The sequence below is a fragment of the Coenobita brevimanus genome, chromosome 80 (genome assembly GCF_032717465.1).
Source record: "Coenobita brevimanus isolate Jiangsu-jjx chromosome 80, ASM3271746v2, whole genome shotgun sequence".
Classification (NCBI taxonomy): Eukaryota; Metazoa; Arthropoda; class Malacostraca; order Decapoda; family Coenobitidae; genus Coenobita; species Coenobita brevimanus.
The window spans coordinates 39774039-39787082 of NC_137033.1; the positions used below are offsets into that span (position 1 = coordinate 39774039).

The 13044-nt window shown below is 42.6% G+C and overlaps 1 protein-coding gene across 1 annotated transcript in view; it reads left to right on the forward strand.

The window, feature by feature from the left end:
* Nucleotides 1–10626, forward strand: part of LOC145409338 (sodium-coupled monocarboxylate transporter 1-like) — a 125413-nt gene extending 114787 nt beyond the window's left edge. The window contains exons 12-14 of the mRNA XM_080279809.1: nt 1746–1894; nt 8202–8450; nt 10411–10626. Of these exons, the coding sequence (XP_080135935.1) occupies nt 1746–1894; nt 8202–8450; nt 10411–10626 (614 nt within the window). The remainder of the gene's footprint in view (nt 1–1745; nt 1895–8201; nt 8451–10410) is intronic.
* The last annotated feature ends 2418 nt before the right edge of the window (nt 10627–13044 follow it).

The following is a 13044-nucleotide window of genomic DNA, read 5'->3' on the forward strand; positions in this document are numbered from 1 at the left end:
CACCCTCTCCACACTCTTGCATCCAACACTTGTCTTCTCATTCGCTCATCCACACACACAGTCTATCATTGCCTTTCATTCAACAAGTTCACCATCCATCCTCCTCATTACTCTCCATGTATACTGGTGGATCATCTTATGCCGAAAGTAGGTGTTGGCTATTGCCAACCCCTTACCAGCACAGATGTCCACCAAAGCACTACCATTCCCATCTAATTCAGCTGGCACACCCCACTGACCAACCACTCCATCCACTCATACATTCCCAACTTTGCCATTTATGTCTCCAATCAAAAGCACTCTCTTGCTCCTCTCAAATTTGTCCATATATGCTTCTACTCTCGCCCAAAACCCATCTTTCACTCTTGCCACTCGGTCTTCTGTCGGAGCATTCACACATACAAACGCCCACGCTTGTATACCTACTTTCATTCTCACCCATACAATCCCTGCACCCACTGTTCCATACTCTCTTATATTCTCCTTCCACTTCTTGCTTATCATCAGACATACTCCCTCTCTTGCCGTCTCATTCTCATTAACTCCCGCACATATACCTAAACCACATTCCCATTCTCTCACCCTTTCACCTTCCCATATAGTTTCAGTCAATCCACATATATCCACTTTTGCATCCTCAAGCACCTGAACAATCTCTCTCTCTTTCACTTCATCATTCACTCCTCTCACATTCCACGTTCCTACCCGCAGAATGTCTTTTGTCCGTTCCTTAGTCGTCAACGTATGGTCCGTCCTGGTCCGAGGCGTTTTGTTCGCTTGTTTAGTTAGTTATTTTTACGGAGTGGGGCACTAACCCACCACCAACCCTTTTAGTCGCCTCGTACGACAAGCAGGGATACTGGGGGAGTGTTCTTGAAACCCCCCTACCCCCAGGGGGGGTTATTTAAATCTTTTGTATATGAACATAAACTGTAAAAATAACCTATCAGAAAAAAATAACGAATCAACTATTTATAACAAATACGCAACGAAGAGGTATCAGGATTCTTTGACCTTAACTTGTTGCATATTATTTTCGTCATTTAAACTTATTTCAGGTAGCTTGATGGTAGAAAAAGATAATGCTACAGTTCTACATCCTTTCCATTGCACCTTTGCACAATCTCTTGGCAAAATTCAGATTGCATGATAAAAAGGTGGGATGTTTAGTTCATGTATAAGAGAAAAGACCATGTTCTTGTGTTAATCGTTTGTTATAGCTCAGCATTCAATATAGAAATAATGTTTAGGCTAAGTTTAAATGAAAAGAGTATATAAAGCTTCCTAACCGAACAAGCACACTTCCTTATGACTGTGATTGTACAGTTACTTACAAGGTCCGTTTGCACCTCCTGCCCATGTCATTGCTGGAGTCAGAGTTGCCTGATCGAGTTGTAGTGAGAAACGGTGCATATTATTACCCAAAGATGTTCGATGATAGGCATCTCTATCTACTATGTCACACCAAAAACTTCTATGATTCACCAATATAAAAGTGGTACGAGAAACGAACGGAGTTTTGTATCTGACTGTACTTTATACAGGCATAAGGTTTTCATCCCTACCTTATATGCTTGGGTATAGGAAGAGAATATGGTGCTAGTCAAGAAGGAATGCAATGGAAGCGATGCAGAGCCATAGTATCGTATTATTCTTCCGTTGATTAATGGGAATTATGCTGCAAAAGGGCGAAAATCTCCGCCTAATTAAAATTAAAGAACTACAATATATATGCTATTGCACAGGAGGTTTGTGTCCCGGGGCTGTGGATGCCAGGCTGGTCAGTCCATCTAGCGCTCGTCTGCACCGCTGGCTGTGGAAAGCGTGGCGACGCCCTGGCACTGGCATGGAGAGTAAAGACAAGGAAGCAGAAAGTACCCACCAGGCAGACACCGCAATACAAACTTTGTTCCACCACCGGGAAACAGAAACTTTCCTCTAAGCAGACATCACGTAGTAGCCTCGCTTCCTCCATCAGAAAACAGAAGTGCCCCTCCAGGAATATGTTACCATCACCATAAACCAACAGAATGTGGACATGTAGTTCACCACCAGGAAAAGCAAATAATTCTCCTCCTCATGTGGCCCTCCACACAGATATCATGTTACAGCCATCTGCCAGCATCTTTTAGCAACAGCAAAAACAAACATCACCAACACCTTGATTCAACAGGATGTGGATAAGGAATTCATCACCACCAAGAATTACCCCCAGCACAAGACCACCTGTAGAGGTCATCCCCCAAAAGTCCATTTAAAGAAATCCCTTTCCACAAGTCCCCGTTGAAGCATGTAGTATTAGGTTTTTGTTTTGCTGCTAAATAATCATCATCATTATCATCATCATCATCATCATCATCATCATTATCATCATCATCCGGATCACTTATTCCACTTACAGTCGGAGTAAGGTGCAATTCAGAACGTCTAAGGATAGGAGGCCGACGTTTTGCAAGATAGGAAAACATCTGGTCACCTCTTGAATTCGAATAATCTCGTGTAAGACATAGCCCCCATTCCGACCTGAGACCTCTACCACCAGACTATCAGGCCACTCATTCTTGTTCCCAAAGATATTTTTATGAACGTTAGTGGAGGTTTCTTATAATTGTAGTTGTTGTTGTGGCCGTGGTTTAGTCTGCAAAGTGAAACTGATGGGCCCGAAGTTCTCTTTCTTAGGCAGTTCATCTTCCTCTGTTCATCTTTTGTTTTAAAAAATGAAGGATGTTTGTATAACCGGGTAAGAGAATCAGTGATTTATATACTCAGTGTCACCACATGAAGTAGTCTCTTTGCATCACCAGTTCCACTTCTTACAGTAAATGCGTGTTTTATATCGAGGTCATTACAGAATGGCCTATGAAATTTTCGAGAAACTTACGAATATTTTAGAGGAAACTGAGTAAATAATCTAACATCAACATGGATGCCATTCACAGTCGTTACGTAGCTTCAGTTGATGATACTCTTATGAGTGAAATTAGTGTATCTTGTAATTAGCCCAAAAAATCATCAGTAACTACATTTCCGTACCGGTTGAAATTGGACTAATATTGATAGATTATTTTTACTCATAATTACCCCTGATATTACCTTAAGTTTCTCAGAAATTTCGCGAGACACCCTATATTTTAAGATTACACTGAATTTGGCAGGTTATATTCTGAGACTGCATTCTTGCAGTATCGAATCTAGGAGTGCTAGCCGGGATGGTCTTCTTGTGGAGGCGCTGATGTAACCAAGCGAGTGAACTACCTAGTTATACAAAAGTTACTCAGCTCCTTCCCTAACCTCCGAAAGAATTATGAGATGCAGAAAGGGACAACTTTAGCCTGCAATCCACTATGTTCACATTTCAGAAGAACCTGGAGTTACAAAACAGTAACAATAATTAAAATAGCAATAATAATAATAATATTAATAATAATAATAATAATAATAATAACAACAACAATCGAGTCTAGGGACCGGACTCTCATATGTTTAGCACGTTTTTCTGTGATTTATACATTACCCCTAGTTACCTCCTATGATATCCACGTCTCATTCATTGCGGATACAGATTACATGTGCATATCATACAATAATACTTAATGTGTTGTGTGCAGAAATAATCAGATAAGAAAGACGTGCAAGAGGGGCTCCCTAATCAACTAGAATTTGCTCATAGTTGTTCGCACGAAGACATGCCCCAGGTTCATCAAACGTGAACCTAGTTGACTGCAGCCTGAGTTTTACCTATTCCGGCAGTCCACCATCCTCATTTGGGGGGGATAGGAAAGGAGATGGGCGACGTTTGTACATGACTGGGCAATGGATCTGTCCAATTATATCTTTACCAGCATGTAAAGGCGTCACTTTCCAGCACAACCATCGGACTGAAGTGACAAATTCAAGCCTGGAATTGGCCCACAAACGCATGTCGTAAATATGCAATCAGTGTGGCTGACCGGTGAGGATGTGAGGGAACAACTATTTTTTCCCCAAGCAGAAGGTGGATGGATATGGAAAATGAGTGTGTGGGCAAAGGCGAGGTCTGGAGAATGGTGAGCGTAGGGAACTGACAGCGGATCGAGCTGGTTGGAGGAATTGTTTACGAAAGAGTGTATGACAAGTACTTGGCTCCCTTGCTCCTCCCCGGTGAAGTGAGAATCGTTCGAAAGACTCTAGCTGACAGGTGGTATGAAGCAGCTATTTTTGGATATTTGTGCCTGTAATTTACAGTGTGGTCAGGATTCTGAAGGCTTGAATGGTGAATAAATGAATGAGAGGGTGGCCCATTCATCTGGGCTGTCTCTTGGTCGGTTCCACCTTATATTATTATTATTTTTATGTTTCCTAGGCGGTTCTTCACCCCGTTCTTATGTGGGAAAAGAGGCCTGGGTGATACTGCTGCTGCTGATGCTGATGATGATGATGATATTGATGGTTGATGATGATGATAGTGATGAGAATGATGATGATGATGATGATGATAACCTTTTTCTGAAACTTGTTTTTTGTATGTGCATGACATAAGAATTGTCCATTAAGTTTCGATGTGCTTCTTAATTCAGTGATGGGATGTTCATTTTTTTTTTTTATGGTCTACAAATTTATGCTGTGTTTTTATTGTTCTAGAATCTCTATGGAATAGATTTCTGTCCTTGATTTACTTTCCATAGATGTGCAGGAGCTGGAGAGTAACACCTCGTGGTGGCACAATGGCCCATGACTCTGACTGGAGGACCGGCTCGGATGCACAACGTCCCTTAACTTCCCACACCTCTCAGAAAGAGGTTGATGGGCTGCAGTGTTAGTTTTCTTTGGTCCATTGGGTACATGTCCAGATGAGCCCAGAGTTGCAACTACTACTACTACTTCTATTCCTCCTCCTCCTCCTCCTACTACTATTACTACTACTACTAACAACAACAACAATAATAATAATAATAATAATAATAATAATAAAAATAATAATATGACTACTGAGTTGGCCTTGAATATGTATATAATGTACGTATTTGGAATATTATATTTGCGTCATACTAACCTTACCCATATTTTTGCCATTCCGTACCCTGTTTTATGTAATGTAGCTCAGTGACAGAGAGAGAGAGAAAAAAAAAAAACAGTACTATGTAAGTTACAATGATCCTTTTCTTGGTTCACTTTACTAAGTAGCATTATATTCCAGACTATACTTGTCCGTACAACTCAGCATTCAAGATGGGGAGATGGCATTTCTTAGCCACGTTAGAGTAAAAAAAAAAAAACATAATTAATTTCGTTTACTATACCCCTAAATATTCGAGGTTTGATCTTGAAGTATAAATCTGACTTGCAAGAAGGAAACTAGCTTAAGTTTGTGAATCCCAACCCTTGATCCTATACTTTTTTCATCTTTAGTGTGCACAGATTTTCTTCCAATCGCAGTTTATTTCACATGACTCTGGCAGAATTAGACAATGCTAGGACTTATATCTTTCGCACAGTATATTTGTGTGTTTAGCATCATATTGCAATATTAATCTGCTGTTACAACTCAGCATTCATGAAGGAGAGTGATGGCAATTTTAGGTCGTTAGAATAAAAAGGGTACACTAAACTATTTTATTCAACTTTCTGGAGTACCCCACTAATAGAATTATTACGAGTTAGATTCAGCACTTCCAGTCCAAAAAAAAACCTTCCCCAACCTGATAGAGTCAGCTGTTGTTTCCCACCTGCAGGAAACATTTTTTAAAAATCTGTTGGTTAAAGGCAACATATTCATCATTATAACACGTGAAAAATATGTATACTTGTCATTCACTTCAACCTGTTCTGCTGCCTTACTATGGTCGGTTTCACGGAATGACGCACTTATTTTGCCAGCTGAGAACAGGTGGATATGGTAACACTGCGCGATGCTCTCGTGTGCTATTTTCAATATCCGTTGTGTTTGAACGTGCAACAAATTGACTTTGTATTCCAACCAAGGCCCTCATTTATATTTAAGTTACAGGATTATACAGATACAAATTAAAGCAGTGATATTTTTAATGATAAATATGTGCCTCTTAAATAACTAGAGATAAACCTGAATGAAACTGATAACAAAACTAAGTAGCAACTGGACGCATACGAACACAGCGACTGTGGCGGGAATTCAGACGTTCATTCAAGGTGGTCCCGAGGTCCTGTGAAGGCTCGAATGTTTGTCCCACCACTACTACACAGTGTCAAAATCTACAGTCTACACTATGCCCTTCATTACCTCATCTACTACTATACAACCTTACCCCAGATACGCTTAGCTTAGCTTCTAATAATTATGATTCGTGTAAGCACACACACACACACACCTCACCGGGGCCAATTCATGCTATTCTCAATATATATATATATATATATATATATATATATATATATATATATATATATATGTGCAGGACCGGCCTATCCCAACCTAAGTGGGGACGATACAGCCAATGTATCTCTACCAAGTGACTTAGGCTGTCTGGTAGAGACTGTATGTAGGGTGTGAAGTGCTTGTAAGTATAACTGTAGTGTTGGAGTGGCTTTGGATGTGTGTGTAGTCTGTGAACCAAGTGTAATCGGCCCGTGCAAGCCGACTGGGTGCAAGCATACTTTATAGTATGCGACACTGGTTCAACCACAGCACCCCTGATGTCCACCAAGCAGTACGTCACCAGGAGAACGCTCACAAAGTTTTTTACCCTGCGGGGCGCGAACCCTCGCTCTCCAGTGTACGAAAACGCACATTTTACCTCTGTACCACAGAGGCTCATATATATATATATATATATATATCTGTCTATACTATATATATATATATATATATATATATATATATATATATATATATATGTGTGTGTGTGTGTGTGTGTGTGTACATACACATTTTCATTACCTCCATAGGTAACAGTAGCTTTAAAAATCTGCAGTTGTTTGTATTCGTAATCAGATTCAGTAAAATTATTTCTTACTTTAATAAGTTTGGTCTTTGATTTTGCTGAACATCTTCATAAGTATCATACAAGACAGGCAGACAGACGGACACCCTATCCCTGGCCACCATGCACCCTTTCCTCAAGCATCTGTCCTCTTGACTGAGAGAGCCGGGAAAGTAACGGATTACATCAGTGTGCAATGAAGCGAATTTTTGTTAATGGTCAAAAAAAGGAAAGTAAGGTAAAAGTAAACCTCATGAGAAAATAATAGTTGAACTATGCTGCCATAAGAAAACCGCTTGCAGTGTGAACGAAATCAAACATAATGAAATGAATTTCAACAAATAAATCAGTCGCTGACTTTTGTCCGTATGCGTCCAATTGCGACTTTACTTAGTTTTGTTATTAATTTCGCTCAGGTTTATCCCTAGTAATTTAAAAGGCATATATTTTTTATTAAAGATATCATTGCTTTAGTTTGTGTCTGTACAATCCGGCATCTTACAAATAACTGAGGACCTTGTTTGGAATACAAAGTCAATTTGATGCACGTTCAAACACAATGAAAATTGACCAATCAGCGCACAAAAGCATCGCGCAGTGTTACCAAATGCACGTGTCCTCAGCCAGCAAAATGTATGTCAGACTCCGTGAAACCAATTATAGGCACCTAGTGCTGCCGTGGATCAACTCACTACCTCATCACTTAACACCCAGATGCTGTTCAAATAATGTCTCGTGCATCACCATACGTCCGTGTCAACAGAAAGTATCCGGACATCGTCGCATCTTTCATCACCAATGGGCTATTTGGGTTAAAATTTGAGTTTCAAGATGCATTACTTTCATCAAGTACGCTTCTTCAGTATTTCGTTAAGCATCTGGTTGTTGACTGCTCTCATGATTTCCTCTGCAACAAACCAGGTGCCAGGCGAACATATCGTCTGTTCAACGCTCGGGGTGAAATCATCAATAGTGAATTTGTGGTGTGGGAGGGGACGGAGTCACACACTCGTTCCGCTCTGCACCTTCGTTGAAGCAAGGGTCTCACTGCCACGCTGAAGCAAGGGCTGGACTACCACTGTGTTATCACTGTTATGTCACTGGCCATATCTCACACTGCTACTGCACTGCAGAATAGTGTGGGTTATTCAGTAACCCCATTCAACCAAATGCTGTCCTGTCCGGCCCACTACCACTGTTCAAGCTCCTTCCCCTTGTGTACCTGACCCTCAGGTATCTAATTTCCTGGAATTACTCTTACAGCTCACCCCACTAGTCCCCACTGACCCCATGGATGCTATCCTCACCTCTTGCATTAAACGCAGTCTCGGTGCCCCTAGAGTGGGTGTGATGGTGTCACTGCACCTGGCCCGTACACTCCATCACTTTGCCTCTACCTCCATCGTCAACCCTGCTTCTGCTCATCAGCTGATACACCCTTCCTCTGCCGGTCCTACACCAATCCTCCGTCTTCCCTCCCTAGCCGCCCTTCCTTCTGCCCATGACTCTAAAGCAAGTTGCTCTCTCCTCTCACATCCCTTCCTTCTCTCATCCCACAGCCAATCCATTCGATCATGAATTGCAGTTACTGGAACAAGAGTGACCACTTAAACCATACCCTTTTAAAATATTGTCTTACTTCAGTCTTCGGTCTCTCACATCTTTACTGCCAACGACGTCTTCTCCCCTGTTTCTAACAACTTTTTCACTCTCCCTGGTCCTCCCCATTCTCCCTCCTTCTGCCCGCCCAGCCCCACGATTTCACCTGTGTCCCAGCCTCCTTTTCTCACACGTCTCCTCTGTTTGAGCTTCCCCACCCTCTCCCTTCTCCTCGGCATCTCCGCCCTTTCGTCGCCAACTCCTCTCCTCTACCCTGTCCCTGCTCGCATCGACGGGAATTCAGGTTATATGGGCGGTGGATGAGGATAGGACAGACACAAGACACAGATGGTGAAGTAGAAAATATTTAAAGTGAACAATGGTTTGGTGTAAGTTTGGTTATTTGATTGTTGCGAACAAAGCAATCAGTGGGACTCGAATCCACCATTCGTTGTCCTCCAAATATGGGGCCAGTATTAAAGTGACCGAGGCACCTCACGCTGTGGATCTCCTTCTTCTCCTCTCCTACCTCTCCCCCCACCAATCCTCCTCTTCCCTTCTTTTAATTCCTCACCTACCCACCCACCCTCCTCTTCCCTCCTCCCACCCCACCCACCTATTTCCAAGCCTCTTCCTGACATTACCGTCTCTCCCGTCTCTCCCTGTGTCATAATGGTCCCCCGGACCCAGAAGTTGCAAACTATTATTATGCAAAATTCAAAGCCAGCACCAACGACTGGTTGATCTTTCTCACTGTTTCGTCTCATCATCGTGCTGTCATATGTCTTCAGGAATTATTCTTTCATTGTCACTGAACCAAACCTCAACCCAGGCATTGTAGATGCCATTGTTATCATACCTTCTCTGATCAAGGCCTCGTTACATCCATTCGTTGTTCTTTTCCTCACAGTCTCATTGCTACCTCTCTGATCAAGGCCTCGTTACATCCATTCGTTGTTCTTTTCCTCACAGTCTCTTTGTTACCTCACTTGTCGTTTCTCGTTCCGTTCCTTTTTGTTTACTTCTCCTCACTGTTGGTGATACCTCTTTGTACTTATGTAATATTTATCTCATCCAAGCCGGAGTGACCTTGCCACCTTACCTACCCATCGATCCTCACGCGTGATCTACGCTATTTGAATGTCTCTCATCCGTCATTTGGCTGTGTCTGTGTCTCCATGACTTTACCACTGAACATCATCTGCTTTATTTCCTCATTCTTCATCCCCATCATGTTGGGGGTGGCTCTCTCGATCATATCCTGGAAATTAACGTTGTGCAGAATGTTTCCACTGTCGACATTGTCTCACTTCTCATCTCCGACCGCAATGCCACCCTTGCCACGTGTTTCATTTCTATCTTGCATTCTCGGAATCTTCATATCAGGAAAAATATAAATATCCCACCCTCCATTCAATTCTCTTGCAAGGAAATGCAAGCCACACGGTTTTGCCAGTCAGTCCTTCAACACATTTACTGAACATTGCTCCTCCTTCGTTGCTGTAGGCCAAGAACTGTATGATCATTATGTGCTGCAAGACAGCCATACAAGATTTGCATGTAAGTCTGGAGACTGGGTGTGCGAACGCCACATGTGTGATAATGAAGGGAACGTACTGCAATCAGCAGCAGCATTATGCACTGGTCGCACTGTTGAAAACCTCCACACTTATCATACAGTCCATATCCATCAATAGCTTCATAACTAATGTAGTTTTACACAGGAGTATTGGCATGATTTCTGCAGCATCTCAACCCTCACATTCCTCGATCAAAAGCTTGGAGGCTTGTTAACTGAATTGTTCAGTCACATGTGTCCTCCCCTCCTCTCCACCACAATTTTGTGGAACATGCCAACTCTCTTGCTCACCAGTGCTCCACACAGTCTCAACTGACATTCCTACCTCCCTTCACCAGGGCTTACCTCTTTGCTGCTCGCAGACACAGGCTAGCACGTGCTACAGACGCTACAACCACTCTCTCCTATCTCGATGATCATCCCATCACAAGTGATGAACTTTGCCTTGTGCTATCACAAGACATGACAACTGCCAAGAGTGATGATGGGATCATCTATGCCACACTGTGACTTATTGCTCAGGTTCCTGGCATTCCCTGACTCACGGTGTTAAACTGAGAAGTCTCTCTAATGGCATTCATCCAGAGAAGCAGACCTATAGCACAAGCACCCCAGTTCCCACTCATAATTCTTCTATGTGCCATTCTATTTCTCTCTATTCCTGTGTCTGCAAAGTCTCCGAGATAATTCTTATCAGCTATGATCAGTGATTTTGTTCAGGATCAAGACTCTCTTCACTTCTTTGGTTTCCTCCCAGGTCCCAGCACATAACATTGCATCTCAGAATTGCTTTCTCATCTCACATCCCTCGCTTGCATTGTCTTTCTTGACCTCAAAGCTGCCTTTGTTCACGCACGCTGGGATGTCATTCTAGATAAACTTGCCTAACTGGGTGTCTCTAGCCATCTGTTCTGCTGGTTTCAAACCTACGTATCGTGTCGCCATTCTCAAGTTCTGGGTCGCAGAGTGGCTAGTGATTACTGACCCTTCAATATTAGTACTCAGTATGGTTGGGTCCTCTACCCTTTCCTCTTCAATCTTCTTATGAACAAACTCTTATGCCTTCCTGGTCCTCTCCCCGGCCCCACTCTGATGTTAACTTCCATCGCTTGTGCATTTTACCTGGTGTATATTTGCTCTCTCCTTGACTATCATGCCATCCCTCTCTCCCTTGTCTCCACCAAACAGCTCCTACCTCTTGAAGTGGTACCAAATCAAGCCGTGCCTATCATTCTTCTCTGTCTCTCGCCTATCAAAGTAGTTGATATGCTTCTTGAACCCACTCTGAGCCCAGTTACTGATCACGCTAATATGTTTGGTGTTTGTTTCGTCACACAATATTTGATCACATTTCCATTCCCCACTACGTCCTCTTCTTCCTGACTAATTAATGTTTTTTTTTTTTTTTTTTTTTTATGATACAACCCACCTTGACCAGTTCTGGCCCACTCCTGTCCTCATCGTGACCTCCTGACTCATGTCCAACGCTCTGTCCTCCTCTCCAGCTCTCTGGCAAAGAAACTACCCGTGTTCATGCTGAACTTGTCTCACCTTCTGCTTCCCGTATGGACGCTGTAACCGCTCCTATTCATTGTACACCTTCTGCAACTGCTGCTGACCGTTTACCCATCTCTCCTCAGTTCATCGTTGAAACCCACTACTCAGTAGCCCTTACCTATCCTGCCAATCCTATTAACTGTTATACTAATGATTCTGTTCTCGTTAGTGGTCAGCCGGGACCGTTTACCTTCCCGTTACTAAATCTCTCTCTCCCTTCTTCTCAACATCTCACCGTTTCTCCAACTAGGCCAGCAGTACCCAGTGGGAACTTCTGCCCTAGTCTCTGTTCTTGACTTCCTTCCTTCTCTCTCTCTCTCTCTCTCTCTCTCTCTCTCTCACACACACACACACACACACACACACACACACACACAAATTCTCAGATAAAATCATCAGCGATTCCCAAGTAGCCTTTGCTTATCTTCGCAGTCGCCCCTCTCCTGGCCTACCTCTCCACTCCCGACTCCATCAGGCTCACGCCCTCGAACTCAGATTCTTCTTCTTTTTTTTTTTTTTGGATCCAGTCTCGGGTTCGTCACACCAGCATGAATAGGCAAATCGAGCTGCCTGCAATCTCCCCAATCCTGCAATTCACGTCTTCACGTGGTGGCACGGCTAATACCAGTCGGCACCTCTGCGAGGATATACAAACATCCCTCACCTCCCTCCCTATCCCCTTAACGGAGAAGGGTACTTTCAGCCTCCAGTCCATTGGATTCACGTTCATGTGAGCCTGGGGTTGAAACAACTACTACTACTACTACTCCTATGGCTGTCCTCGCTACTTCACCTTCTACAGGAGTATAAGTTACGATCAGTTATGTAAGACACAAGGAATAAAACCTTCAATAAAACATGGAACTCAACACTACTCCCTCAATGATGAATAAAAAATTAACCCATTCATATGGAGAAAAAAAAAATTTTCCTTAAAAATGAGTAATCTCTCGCGATGGCCATAATAAAGTAAAAAATTATTACCCTGCAGTAGTAATAGCTGCTGCAAAACAGGTTCTTCTGAATATGAGCCCAATGGACTGCAGACCAAAGCAGCCATCCCCTTGCAGTCCAACATCCTCCTGTTGGTGAATGGTGAATGGGGAGGATTTGAGGGATGTTCTTTAAACCAGGCAGCTCCACCACTCAGTCATGTCGGTGCCATCATATATAGTTGTTCCTTATCAGCACCTTGCAATTCTGTGACAAAATAAATGAATATTCTTTCTAGCACATTCAACCAGAAAGATTCCTCCTGAACTGAATAAAATTATCTATGTTATATTTACTTAAATTCTGCGAAGATTTTCATTCATTCGCAGTTTATTTCCTGTAGCTCAGTGTCAGAATAAGGCAATAGTACGGTTCTGC